Source organism: Athene noctua, chromosome 4, assembly GCF_965140245.1.
Source record: "Athene noctua chromosome 4, bAthNoc1.hap1.1, whole genome shotgun sequence".
NCBI classification, from domain to species: Eukaryota; Metazoa; Chordata; class Aves; order Strigiformes; family Strigidae; genus Athene; species Athene noctua.
The window spans coordinates 68,711,335-68,725,997 of NC_134040.1; the positions used below are offsets into that span (position 1 = coordinate 68,711,335).

Sequence of the window (14,663 nt, forward strand, 5' to 3'; positions counted from 1 at the left end):
GTGGAGATAAGGACTGCTAATTAAGGTGCCCCTTTAACGAGCCTGGCTTCTGCCCTCCAGATTGCTCAGAAGTGGTTATAACAGCCCATCATCTCCTAACAGCCTGGCACACCTGTGCCTGGGGTGTGGTCAAATGGGAACCATAACAGAGTTGCACGTTTATCAAGTTCTTGTGCAGCTTCTGGAAGACACGAGAATACTTCATTGTTTGAGATGGGTGTGAGCAAAAGATATCTGACAGAAGTCAATTATCTTGGACCCTATAAACTGTGACCACAAGGGAGACCCTTTGAGCTCTCCTGGATTGCAGTGGGCCTGAGACCAGCATCTCCCCTGAGCTGGGACGTGTCTCAGGTACCAAAACCCTTAATGTGTCATCTGCTGTTAGAGCTGATGGAAGGCCAGGGTGAAGTCAATCTGCTTGAGTCTCCATTATCACCCATTGAGGATGATGCGTGGAAACAGACTCTACAACTCTGAGAGAGTCATAAAGCAGGTATGTTTATTCCAGTGCTGGGGTGCAAGGGGATTTCTCCACAAAGCCTGCACACCCACTGCACATTTTACCAAAAACTCATAGAGTGTGGATCTGCATATTCATTGGATTACATAATACAAATATCCATGTGCATAAGTAGGGCTGGGTTAGTTCAAAAGGCTGGTGTCAGCAGTTTATGTTCTCTTTGCACCTGTGTGTTTCCTCCTGATGGTCGTCTTTGGGGGTCTTTTGGAGGAAGGCTCACAGTCCTCCTCACCTTGTACTTTTCCTCAGAGCATGCACAGCTTCCCTTAGCCAATTTCTTGAACAACAAGAGTGGTTCCAGCCTGTTTACTCCCTCTATCTTATCTAAAAGCACTAGCATACTAGTTTCTACTGTCCATATATGGCTATCTATACAGAGACTCAACTTGTTAGAACACATCTACTTTCCAAGGACATATTTTTACCGAACATAGTAGTTCTTGGTAAGTTTCCACAGAAAACTGCTTTGTTTTGATGAACAGGGTGGTCCTTGGTAAGTCCCCACAGAACAGTCTGGACAAGCAGGATTATTAAGCAATATTCAGAAATCCGTATAAGTTGCTATAAGTAAACAAATTGCAAAGCAGGTGATCATTTCCCTGTATCAGGGAATGCCAAGGTGTTGTGTGTGTGAGTATTTACTCTAAACTCAAGAGGAGGGAAGTTTTACTTTGAGCTAGCTTGTCTTTCACCTGCTCTTTCTCTACTTACTGGTGTGTGTGGGTACATACTTCATTCTACTGGATCTGAATACTTTTGTCTCTGTATGTGTTCGTACTTTTTGTGTTTGTGTATGTGCATGTACATAAGTATAATTTAAGATACCATAAAGTAAGTTAGTCTGAATCTTGTCATCTTAGAATCTGTAGATAAGTCACTATTTTTATAGAATTTTCTGAATTATTTTGTAATGACCAAGTGCTGTTGGTCTAAATTTCCTATTAAATTTCCTATTAAATCATTACCATGTTAATACTTTCATCCGTGACAAAAGGTTTCATTATCACTGGCAAACATTAGCCTTGGGTTTCAATCTGTCTTTAATTTGTAGATCCAGGGCTGCTCCTCAGTCTGATCACTTGGGATTCTGAAGATGCGAGATCACCACATGCAACTGCAATTACTGAGGGAGAAAACACCTAGTTTTCAGGAAATTGCTTCTGTTGTACAGAAAAAAGGCCCAAGTCACAAGTAAGTAAAAATCAGAGAATGAGTAACAACAAAAGTGTACCCCAGATATGTCAATAGAGAGCGGACTGTAACATTCTTGTCAGCTTGTATTTGCCTTTTAACATTTTAGCATGTTGTTTATGAATGCAAGGAACTGAGGTGGAGAGGCAATTTGACAAGTACCAGCGATTTGACAAGTACCATACCTCAGCAGAGTACAGTTCACCAGTATATGAAATCCAATGTCTTCATCATCTCCAAAGGGCTTTTTGTTATGAATAATGAGGAAAACATTTCTCACAGGTGACAGAAAAGATGCAAGGTTAAAGAGGAATTCCAGTGATTAAGAACTGACCTGAAAAATGGGTGTAAGGTTCATATTTCAAACATAGACGTCAGCATGGAAAAAGGAATAAGAACATGATGAGAATAAAAAACAACGCTGGAGTCAAGGCTGGCAGTGCTTGTGGAACAGATGGGAGAGGTGGCAGATGAAAAGAGAGAGGATCAAGGCTGGCTGTTACAGTCTAGAGCAACAAACCAACACATTTGAATTAGCTGTGCTCTGCAGGGGGAGTGAGGATGGTAAAATCAAAATAACAGGAGAGAGAAATACTTCTGATGGCAATGCTTTGGAAAACCAGATGGAAATCAGGCAAGGAAGGAGAAGGGTAGCAGGTAGGCAGGAAAAAATTGGTACTGGGTTAAGAAATGTATTCCTTGGGACTGAGACAAAGCAATGGAAGTTTTTTATATTTCTGGAAGAAAAGGAAAGGTGCTGCCAGACAAGAATCATGGGTTTAGCATATATAGTCTAATCTGAAAATGTTCCTTTTATCTTTTTCTGGAGCCTTAACAATGTAATTTGCTATAATCTCAGTAGAAAAATAATTGAAGTAATCTATAGCAGATTTTCCATGCCCACAGATAGATCAGCGTATACCTCAGTGATTTCATCAGCAAATTAAGTATAGTAATACTTGCAAATAGCAAGAATGCAAGTAGCTCAGATAAATATAGTAAATCCCAATTCACTATAAATTTCTCACAATGGTTAGCTAAGATAGTGACAAACTACGCTGTCACAGCTACTATACAACAAAAGGAATTTAAAGTTGTAAGATTATCACTAATTATTTTACATTGGTTATGCCACAGGGTAGTGATATTTCTTTATTCACCATCAGAATCACGTAATAGCAGGTAGCATAAGCTGTTCCTTAGCGCATACCATCCTCAGGCATATATGCTGTTAATGGGAACAGTATGTGTTTGCTAATCAGAAGAGGAAGCAGGATGAACATGGGAGATCAGGATGTACTTTTTATTTTTAAAAAGACTCTTGAGATCGAGAAAGAACATATGGGACTAAACAATTTAAGAAAGATTTGGAACTTGAAGCTTTCATTTGCATTTCCTCTTTATCTACATTTACTGGTATTTGAAAAAGTGTGACAGATTTCAAAAATCCAAAGACAACAATCTTTTCTGAAGAGAAGAATTTCTTGACTGGCCATAGAATCAAAGAATTTGTACATTGGTACAACATTTTTGCATTCTACAAACCCTGAATATTTTAAGATTTAAATTTTTTTTTAAAAAAAATTATTTTAAAAAAATAATGAAAAATATTCTGAATATAAAAACCAAGTACTGATGGTTTATAAGGCCAGAAAGGAGACCACTATAACCATTTAGACTGAGCTCTTGCCAAGGGCCTTCTCAGAATTTAACTTTTTAAGCAAGAATTTTTAGAAAATAATATGATTTTAACTGAGCGTTTTCCAGGGCTGAGGAATTCACTACATCCCTCAGCATGTGATTGCCATGGTCAATGATACATTACTACAACAGCAAAACAAAAGCTAAAGTTAATTTCTAATCTGAATATTATTAATATCGACATTCAAATACTGGGATTTTTAATGCATCCATCTTCTCAAAGGCTTTATATTATCAAAGTTACTTTCCTGACGCATGTACCCTATGTCATGAAGTCATCCCTGAACTACCTTTCTGCTAAGTATATGCAGTGATCACTAAATGCTTCTGAGCGCAAGGCAAAAATTTCCAGTTCTCCAGTATTTTCCAAGTTTCTTTCCATGTCTCCTGTGCACCTGATGAAACATAGGAACATTTAGTTGAATTGCAGCCACTGTGTCAACCAGGACTGTGCCAGGGTGAATCGCTGAGGAAATATATTGCTGGTAAACTCATTTTATTTCTGATTAACACATCTATTAGTCCTTTTTAGCTTCCTCACCAGCTTCTACCTCATGTTCAGAATATCATCCATTATAACCTACTAAATCAAATATAGCCATGACCGAATCCTGCATTTTTTGCAGTAAGTAGCAAATCTGTCCTGGATTTCTATGGAATCAGGATTGGGCACTTAGCCTTTTCAGGCTTTTGACATCTTATTATTTGATATCTGGCCTTCTGTCATTTGTCATTGCTTCCATTATTATTGCACTGCTATGTTCCTTTCAACAAATGATTGATGCTTATTATTAACAGTCCCCTTGTTGATGCTTTGTTCCGTTCTGAACTAATGCATTTTTATATGAGCTTTTATCAGGGATTTAGAAGAATGCATATGAGAATATAATCATCTGGTTTTAAGATTACAATCCTTACTTACCTCTTGCTAGATTATTTTCCTTTTCTTGTGCAAAAAGTATTGAATGTAATTCCCAGTAATGCAGTCTGATTTTTTTATGCACAGTGTTAATGAGTATGTCTATTCTTAGTACACGGTCATAAATTACTATCACCTATAAATTTCTTTTTTCTCCTTTGCCTGCTTGCATCTTTTCGATTAGCATAGGATTTATAAAAAATGGAGAGTTGAAGAAGGCATGATTTTATTATCAACATTTTTCCATTATTAAATTCTGATTAAACTGTTTTCTTGCTGATTCGCTAGCCCATGCCATCCTTTTGCACTTACTCGCCTCAGTTGGAATCTTTTATTTTTCTCTGGCACGCCAACATTAGAATATGGCCACATAATCTGACATTTTTTCTACATGTTCTGACATGACGATACAAATCTGGAATATTACATGTACATGCATACACACACACACACACACATTGTACAAGGTGTACATCAGAAAATCAACAGCTGAGGTGGATATCAGTTGTGACTGCCATGGCAGTTGTCATTAACTCACCACAAATAGTCTGTACAAAAGCCCCAGCTGTAATTGTTAATTAAGTTCTTACTGAGGTGACTTTTATTTTACCTATCAACTATGCTATGTTCTATAGCTTGAAAGGTGTAGCAAGGCCATGACACAAAGTTGGTTTAAGACCTTAATCTATAAACTGTTTTGACTTGGGTAAAGTTCCTTATTTTGTTGTGCCCACTACAGTGGGATCAAACTTAGTTTACCTTTGTCCACAGTTTAGTATAAACAATAAAATAACCTAAACAGATAAAACATGCATCACCATGAATAATTCTTACTGTATCTGATAAAGGTCTTGATGTGCATGTGGAATAGCACTGTTCTCTACAACAGAAAAAAAAACCCAAACCAAAACAAAACCAAATCAAACAAAAATCACTTTAGAGATTTAAATCCTCTCCATAAGTGTAATAATGATTAGTTCAATAAGTGGATTCTTCTAGATTTCATTTTTGTATTTTGCATCATCTTAATCCTTAGTATGTTAGTTCATTATGCAGCTGTAATGTATACTGGCAAATAGGATTTTTTGCTTTATTATAAAATATTAAAATACAACCTCCAAACTGAGACCTTTGCTGCATTTTAACCTCATTTGATATACGTAAGGGGATTCTTCAGACCTGGGTGAGAAAAATGTGTTGATGATTTATCTGTGCTCCTGCTAAAGATTGGCAATATTACACCAAATTATTTATTAAAGATAACTGTCTGCACATCTCATTGTCCAGGACACTGTGAGGAGTACCTGAATTCAGGCCTTCCTCTGATACCTTAATCTATTGATTGTCACAGTGACACTGCTTGCTCCTTTCACAGAATACAGTGGTAGGTTTTACCATGGAGCACAAAACCCAACTACTGGGAGAGACTAGGCTGGGGGAGAGAGCAAGGAAGGGCCGTAGCAATTCTGCCATTTCATCCAGAAACCACCATAGGGTCTATAACTTCATGATGTTAAAGCTCACTCACTTGTAGAGGCTCATCTCATTTTGTGGTAAAACAGATGGTGACACACATACAGACAGAAGCTAGTACAGAATTTCCTGGTGAAATTACTCAAATGAAATTAAACTTGTCATGAATTAGTGGTGGGTAAAGGGCCCCAGACTGCCTACTTCCTATGTGTTCAGGGTATGTACTTATATTGACATCTGAATATCTGAAGCTTTGAGACCTTTCTTTGTATCTGGGAGGGAGAACTAAGACAATTTAATACTTTTTTTTTTTTTTTTTTTTAAAAAAAAAGGAAATGCAATGCAAGATCAGTATCCTTTCCTACACGGATATTCTTCACCTATATTAACAAAAGATGAAAAAAAATTAACATACCCATATGCTGGTAAATGACCATTTAATAGCAAATTCTTTGCCACAGTCACAGTATTGCTACACAGCCTGTTCTTCTGTAAGATACGTGTATGTGTCTGTGTGTGCCCGTGTGGCCTGTGTGTGTGGTGCATAGCAACAGTCTTTGTGCCAAACTGAAAAATGTTACATTTAGCTTGCAGTAAATAATACGTCTAGCTGCTACAGCTGGAACCCATCTTGGGAGAAAAATCCCCGTTGTACATGAAAATGAAATACCTGGGGAGCTTTAAGCCCTCCTGCATATTAGCTGTTCTGTTTTGGGTACAGCAGCTAAAAGTATGCTTTTCTGATATATCCAGAAGGTGGCTACATCCAAGTGTCAGCCTGGTGGAGACTAGTGAAAGAAATAAAAAAACCCAAAAACCCAAACCTCTAAAAAAATTGAAGGTTTGGGTTTTTTTTTGCATTTCAGTTTTCCGTCTAAGCTGAATCGCCCACTGTCACAGAGAGAAATCGGCGTGTGATTGACTCGTGTTTCTGGTTTTCACCCGTTTAAAGCAGCCCGAACGCGGGGGGCTCTGCCAGCCGGCCGCGGTGCGCGCAGACCAGCGCGTCCATCCGCGGGGAGGCGTTCGGCACCCGGCTCTTTCGAGGGGCCAGGCGGGGGCGAGGGGGGGAGAATACAGCACCTCCCCGGGGCAGGGGGCCGGGCCGTGGGGGGGTGGGGGGTGTGGGGCTGCCGCGGGCCCGGGCCCGGCCCCCGCTACCCGCCGCGGCCGCCGCCGCGCCTCTGTCCGCGGTGCTGAAGGCGGCGGGCGGGGGCGGGGCGGGGCGGCGCAGGGGGCGGGGCGGGGCGCGCTCCCGCCGGGCTCGCCGCTCGCGCAGGCGCGCCGCCGCCTCCCCGGGTGCGAGGGAGCGCGGGCGGGCGGGCGCGTGCGAGGGCAGGGCCGGGCGGCGGGCGCGCTCAAGCAGCGGGAGCGCAGCGGCGCCGCTGCCAACGGCACGCGGCCACCCCCCGCCCCGCTTGTTTCCGGAGCCGGGACGAGGACCGGAGCGGCGGCAGCGCGGGCAGCGGCTTCTCCCGCGCCGTTATTTCCGTTCCTCCCCTCCCGGGGTTGTCTTGCTCCCGCCGGCCGCTCGCCCGCCCGGCGCGCAGGGGATCTAATTTGCTGACGAGCGCGCTCCGCGGAGGAGGAGGAGGAGGACGAGGAAGAAGAAAGGGCTGTTTCCGTGGCTTTGTGGATGCTCTACTTTTCCTGGAAATGCAAAAGATTATGCATATTTCTGTCTTCCTGGCTCCCGTGTTGTGGGGACTGCTCTGGGGGGTCAGTTCTAACAGCATCCAGATCGGTAGGTGCCCGCGTGCCGGCGGACCCCGCGCTCCTCCCGGCGGGTCTCCCGCCGCCCCCGTCCCCGCCCGTGTCACTCGGCCGTTCCTGTCACGTCGCCGCGCCCCCAGCCCACCCCGCTGCCCGCCAGGGCGCCTGCGAGCCCCCCTCCAGCAGCCGGGGCCGACGCCCCCCCCCCCCCCGCCCCGGAGCCGCACCGCTCGGACCGCCGCTCCCCCGGGCTCCGCCGCGGCGGCCGGGCGCGGGACGGACCCGCCGTCGGGATTCCCCCGGCAGCGGTGCCCGGAGCCGGCGGAGCCGACCGGCACCTCCGCCCAGCGCAGCGCCGGCGGCGGGAAGGGACCCGTCCCCCGCCATCCCCGCCCGCCTGACGCGCGCCTGTGTGTGTTTCCCGGCAGGGGGGCTGTTCCCGAGGGGCGCCGACCAGGAGTACAGCGCCTTTCGGGTGGGCATGGTTCAGTTTTCCACCTCGGAGTTCAGGCTGACTCCTCACATCGACAACCTGGAGGTGGCCAACAGCTTCGCCGTCACCAACGCCTGTGAGTAACGGGCGCTGCTGTGGCGGCGGGGGCGGGGCGCCTGCGCACGGCGGGGGGGGGGCGTGCGTGGGGGGTGTGGTGCGTGGGGGGTGTGCGGGTGCGGTGTGTCGGGGGATGTGCGTGTGTGTGGGGGGGTGGTCATGGGGGGGCGCTGCGCCCCCCACCGAGCGGGGGAACGGGGCGCGGGGTCCCCGTGCGCCTCCCCAGCCCTCGCGGAGGTTTCACGCCGTTCCCGCCGCCCCCGCCCGGCGGCTCTCCCCACGCGTTACATAAGGCTGCGGGGCCGCCCGTGGCGCTCCCCCGTCGCCCGCGGGCTGGCGGCGGGTTCTGCCGCGAAGCCTTCCTGCCACCGGCGCGGGCAGGGCAGCGCCACCTCCCCGCAGCAGCCGAGGGGGCGCGGAGCGGGCGGCTGCGGGGGCGATCGGCCATTTTACGCCGCGCGGCGCTCCGGGCTCCACCGCGCCGCCCCGGGAGCCGCCCGCCTGGAGGGCTCCGGGGCCTGCCCCTCCGCTCGCCGCCCTCCCGCCTCCCCCTCAGCATCGCCGGGAGCCCGCGGTTTTCGCGGCCGGCGGGGCTCTGCCCGCGCTCCGCCGAGGCAGAGCCGGGCCCCACGCGGGGCGCGGAGCACACGCGTTGCCCCGGGAGGCGGTGGGGCAGGCGGGGTGGCGCAGCGTCCCGGCGCGAAGAGAGGAGCCCTTGGGTCGGCGTCCCGCCGTCATGTTCGCGGCCGCCCGCCGCTCGGTGGCCGCCTCAGGCCGCTGCCCAGCGTCTGCCCCGGCGGGGCGGGGTGCGGGTCGGCCCCGCGGGGCCGGCCGGGCCAGGGGCGTTGCGCGGCCAGGCGTGCGGTCTGGGGCGGCTGCGGCAAGGGGCGGCGGGCGCTGCGAGCCCGAGGCAAAGGGCGGTGGGGGGTGCCCGCCTGCCCCCGCTGCCCGGCCTGATGTGCCCGTTTCAAGAGAAACGGGGGACCCCGCGGCGGCGTGGCCAGCAGGGAGGAGGGAGCCCGCTCTTGCGCCCTGCTGCTGGTCCTCCCGCCGAGCTACGGCTGGTCGGCCGCCCAGCGCCGCGCTCCCCCGAGGCGATTCTCCGTCCCTCCTGGGGACGAGCCGTAAGGGACACTGAAACGAAGGTTAGCTGTCAGCCAGAGCGGTTTCTCTCCATTGGCGGCCTTTTGTATTTTTTTTCCTTCCCCGATTTAGCCGCGTTATGGTAGGTGCGGTGGTGCTGAAGAGGAGCGGCTCGGCACAGCCTCCAGGAGAGGTGGTGCAAGAGCTCAAGCCGAGGAGCTTTCAGTGGCATGTATGAGGATCCGAGAGTGTAGCATGCACAGCTGAAGTCAGAAAAAGGTCAGATCACGTAATCGGCCACAGTAAGGCTGCTGTGCTAATCTTTGCAAGCTGCTCGGGGAGTTCTTGCTCTCTTCGGTCATGAGGGTTTGCAGCCACCAGAACTGCACGTGGTTAGTGTTTGCAGTATGTGTTACTGGGACTCTCAGTGAAATGAGAGGTTGTGGCACGGTTGAGATGACATTCTGCAGAAATGTGACAGGTCTTGCCGTGTTTCTCAGTTCTGTGAAGTCAATGAAATCCTCAACATAATTTGTGTAAAATGCCAGGGTTGTTGGGTTGTTTTTTTTTTTTTTTCTACTAGTACTAGATGCAGGTATAGCCACCTGGTCTTCGAGAAAGTAAAGCATACATATTTTTCTCCAACCCCATAAAGCTTTTTTATCGGTGTTTGTGTGTATCCGTCAGCTTTGTTCTTGAGCTTAGATGTCTTCCTTGGAGAACTCTTATGATCAGATGACACGTGTAAGCCTTAGACTACAGTGATGGACTTTGAGACTTCCAGCAGAAGGGAGATGATAACCACGTTTTGGATTTCCCTTTGTCTGAACCTTGTCCAAGGCTTCTGTTTTCAAGCAGTTTGAAAAGCACCAAATTAAGATGTGAACGTGTACTTGGTTTTTCATCACCTCAGTCACCACTGGTGGTTTAGTCAAGTTATCTTGTCAACCGGATTTAATTGACTCGTGAAGCATATGCTAAAAAATGTATCTCCTTGTTTACTTTCCAAGAAAGGTTTGATTGGAGGAAGAGGAATTCTGAAGATTAATATTTGCAGTATAAGAAGCAAAATTTAGCAGTTGATTGCAGAGCACTGCATGCACTAATGGTTAAGAAGGATTTTTTTTTTTTGTCCTCTTCATTTCAAATAAGAGTGAGCATATTGAAAAATCTGCAAGTTGGTGGTTGTTTTTGTTGGTTTCTGTTTTTTTTTTTTCCCCCCAGAGTAGTGTACAAAGAACGTATGTCCAAAACCAGCACTATCAACAGTTAAATGAAGCAAGTGTAAAAGAAGGTCACAGAAATGTAGGATAATATGAAACGGAAAATGCTTCAGGGTTTACCCAGGCATCTCGCTCCGGCAAGGTGATTTTCCTCCACAGAAATGTAGTGGCAGCCTTATACCATAATAGAAGTAACGACCTTTTTCTGGCCTATGAATAATGAATTTTCTAAAATCAACAACCAAATTATTTCAGCTTTTGGTTTAAAACCCCCAAACCAGCCTGGTCTGGGGCTGCAGAAGCTCGGGGCGGTGGTGTGGGAGTGGCGGTGTGCAGCCGGGCAGGCGGCCCCAGCCCCACTCCCGCCCCGGGGATCTGGCAGGTGGCATCTGGCAGCCACCCCAAGCTCCGCCACCACCCCACGGGGGGAGCACTGGCCTCCCTCCTGCCGCTCAGTCACCAGAGGGATCTGGGGCATGCAGTCCGACCACTTTGACCACAAACAAACAAAAACTCCACCGTAAAACTATCTAAAGGAATCTTCAAACTTGCTGTCAGCTCGCTCAGAGGTCATTGGTGGAGCAAACAGTTTTTAGATGAACGAGTTCATATTGCTGGTACCACTTTTAAATTAGGTTCCTAAACTTCCAGAAAAGAGGTGGTAGTGGTCACTTAACCCCTCAGGGGTGTTTGAACTGCTAAGTCGTTTAAAGGTGACCAGAAGATATGTGTAGCAGAGGAGGAGTATACACTCTCCAAGCAGGTAGCCTGACCTCACATAATATATTTGTCAAAAGTGGTCACTTTAGGTTGTCGGACTGTTGCAGGTCTTGTGCAAAGCTGTGTTGACAGGTCATCAGGGGTAGCTGTTGGAATCTAATTGCAGTCTGACACCTCACAAATCAAATCGGTGTCACTAGGAGGTTTCATGGTTTTGTTTGAGAGATGGTGCAGTCTTTCTTCAGACTGATGGCCCAATTAAGACAAATGTTCATTGCCATGACTGTTGTTACATCCTCGGAGAGCAATGGGCTAGTCTTAGCCCTCTTTGAGAATTCTTGGTGATTACAGTCTAGGTGGTAAAGACAGATGTTAACAAAGCAGTTCACTCTATCAGAACCTCTTTGGCTTTTAACAGTTGGGTCAAAGGTACAGCACTGCAGGTAAGTCATAGGGCAGAACTGGAAGGTGTCTGAACCACTGGACTTTACTGTCCTTCAGCACAGTGTAATTGAGTCTAGTCTAATGGGAGAAGTGCTGACCATCAGTGACGTCAGATTTAAAAAAATTTGTTAATTCTATCAAAACAAGAAAATGAGAAACTGGTAAAGATTAAACCCTTTCCCTCTTGAGTCTACCAACTCAAACAGAAATAGTTGTATTATGAACTCACATATTTTTGCACTGAAAGGATATTGGAGTCACCTAAAGAGACATTTCCTATAGAGTACCATAAAACCTCCATAACTGTAACAAGTTTTTCATATAGTAGTTTCAGCACAGAGGTAATATATGCACGATCTTGGATGTTTAATCCTGCTGGCTCAAGAGCTAGTGTTGAGCTTCTCTGTTTTAAATCAAGTCTTACAGCCCTGCAGGGATCACTGCACCATGACATTATGACAAGGGGATGCTGATTCATGCATAAACCTTAGATCCTTCCATTATATCTCCAACCAGCAGCTTTGAAAACCTATGAATATCTAGCATATTGCAACTTGGGAGTCATGGCAAAGGTTTTCCCAGCCATTTTGGAATATAATGCTATAGATTGCATTCTTAAAGAAATGGCATTCAGCATACTGCTGGCAAAATGATTAGAGAATAAAAATTAAAAAATATCCTGTAGTGGTAAAGATGAGAGAAAGTTAGATGTGTTTATTTGAATTAAAATTACTGTGGACCAAGCGTAAATATATTTCACAATAAATTACTAGAACTGATTGTAAAGGAATGGGGAAATTTATTAAGTGCTTATGTTTCAGTTCATTCGTTGTCCTGGTCCTTCTCATTTCCTTTTCATTATAAAACATTTCTCAGGCTCAGTGAGCAGATGTGAAATAGGTTCTCTACCCCCTTGTAATTAAAATGGACAAGATCAGATGGCTTTCTGTAGTAAAATGATACAATAAAACCAGGATGTAGCTTACAATAGGAACTCCGTGCTTTTGCTGCTCTCAAAACATTTCTCCCCTCAAAATCAAGCTCTGTAGCAAACTTTAAAGATTCTTCTACTCCTGAGAGTTATTCATAAAGAAACCTGCGGTATTTATTGTGTGACAGTGCTGTCCCTGCTGTGCATCTTTGCTCCTGGCTCACAGAGTGTTTTCACACAGCCATGATCCAGAATGTAGGCAGATATAAGTACGGCCGTTTTTTCCTTGGCTACTTGACTTTTCAGGTTTTTATTAAGTGATTATTGCATTAATTTTGTCCATATATCTAGGATATTTACCATGCAATTTTGAATATAATATGAATGTATATTTTACTCTTATAAACCTTAAAATGAGTTATATTTAATAGCAGTTTGTAGCTATTCAATCAAGCCTTAAATATACCAAACAAGCTCTTAAATCAACCAGTACTGTCAGTCTCTTCGATACAGCAATATGTTTATGTATGCTTTTATTTATATTTCATATATGAAAATGTAATAACTTTTTTCTATTCATACTGATGAAAGCTTTAATTTACTCCAACTTTGATAGCACTATTGACTGCACATAGCTGGGGATGTACTTAACTCCTTGTGTATGTAAGATTTACTGTACTATCTATCCAGTGTGTGTTACACACCCTAAACCAAGGGGCACTGCATTAAGTGATACTGTTACTGCCAATTTTGTTAGTTCTTTTATCAAGCTTCTCATGATTAAAATAGAGAGTTAAGGCATGCTTAACAGAGAAATAATTTTTTTTGAATGGTTGATAATTACTGTGAAAGTATGTAATAACTGCATTAAACAGGTAAAGACTATTCTGTTACCATTATGTAGAAAATTAAGACAATCAGCATAATTAATTTATCAGGCATCTTCTGCAAAAACATGATTAAATTATAAAAAAATATTTGCTCAAGGAAAATATAATTTTAAGTTAATAATTCTCTAATATGTGCTGGTAGGACTAATTTTTAGGAAACTAAAAAGTGGAAATAACCCACAGTAAACATAAATGTGTGTATATATGTATGTGTTTGTATACACACGTGTATATATACATTACTTACATATGTACTTATTTAGCAAACAATAGTTAATATGAATGTCATATAAAGAAGGAGGAGGACATCGGTTAAACCTTGCAATCCATTTTCTGAAGAGGATTATCTCAGCTCTTGCTATGAAGCTGATTTATCACTTTAAGTCAGTGTTCTCACCCCTGTGAATTGGGTGCATGAATTACGAATTTTTTATATTGAAGGTTCATGCCCATGTTCTGGAACCAACGTCACTGCAACTGAAGCCAAGAAATGTCAGGTCAGATTGAAAATGACATTGAAAAGATACCTGAATAGGTAAAAAATTTAGTTGTATATATCAAACTCTCTATATACATGAATGGGCTTCTTATATGACAATTCTTATATGACAATTCACTGGAACTTTCATTTCTGGAAGATTTTTGCTTGTTTTGTAACTGATCATTGCATTTATCTGAACATGAATACGGTGGCATCTGCTTTTAGAAGACTGTGGACAATGGGATTAATTCTTTTTGCCATACAGATTTCTGAAAAGACACAGGGCAAAACTCTGCATGTTTTCATACAAAAAAACGTAGGTTTGTGAAGCATCATTATTTATTTTGTCTTGAAACCTTAATGTTTTCCTTTAATAAGTTCATAAAAGAAATTTGCATTGACTACAAGTACATATTAGATGTAACTTTGTTAAAACTGGGAAAGGGCTTTGATTTAGACAAGTAAGTTCTTCCAATAACGAATTCTGTACGTATAAACAATAGGGAGTGAATAAAAGCATCAGACAAACATAGTGAATGCATATTGTAAAACAGATCAACAGTAAGGAGTAAAAGCAGGTTTTAAATAGCAACCTGTTGAACAAATTCATATTGGGCCTTCTAAAATCAGTAATTGTGCTATTGTATTTATTTGTGTGCAGTTAGAGTGGTATGCATGTCTTTTGAAATACTATTTACTTTTCCTTATCTGTCTGTATCTGGGTCCACTATAGAACGTCTTTTACTTTCCAATGCAACACTGCTGTACCCCCTTGTTTAACAATTATTCTGTAACAGATCTGTGTTTTTTTCTTTTTTTTA

The 14,663-nt window shown here is 44.6% G+C and overlaps 1 protein-coding gene across 12 annotated transcripts in view; it reads left to right on the forward strand.

Moving 5' to 3' along the window:
* Window positions 1-7,114: 7,114 nt before the first annotated feature.
* GRIA2 (glutamate ionotropic receptor AMPA type subunit 2) overlaps window positions 7,115-14,663 on the forward strand; it is a 101,219-nt gene continuing 93,670 nt past the window's right edge. For all 12 annotated transcript variants that reach the window (XM_074905670.1, XM_074905671.1, XM_074905672.1 and 9 more), the window contains exons 1-2: window positions 7,115-7,551; window positions 7,949-8,089. In XM_074905670.1, the coding sequence (XP_074761771.1) occupies window positions 7,464-7,551; window positions 7,949-8,089 (229 nt within the window). In that variant the 5' untranslated portion in view covers window positions 7,115-7,463. The remainder of the gene's footprint in view (window positions 7,552-7,948; window positions 8,090-14,663) is intronic.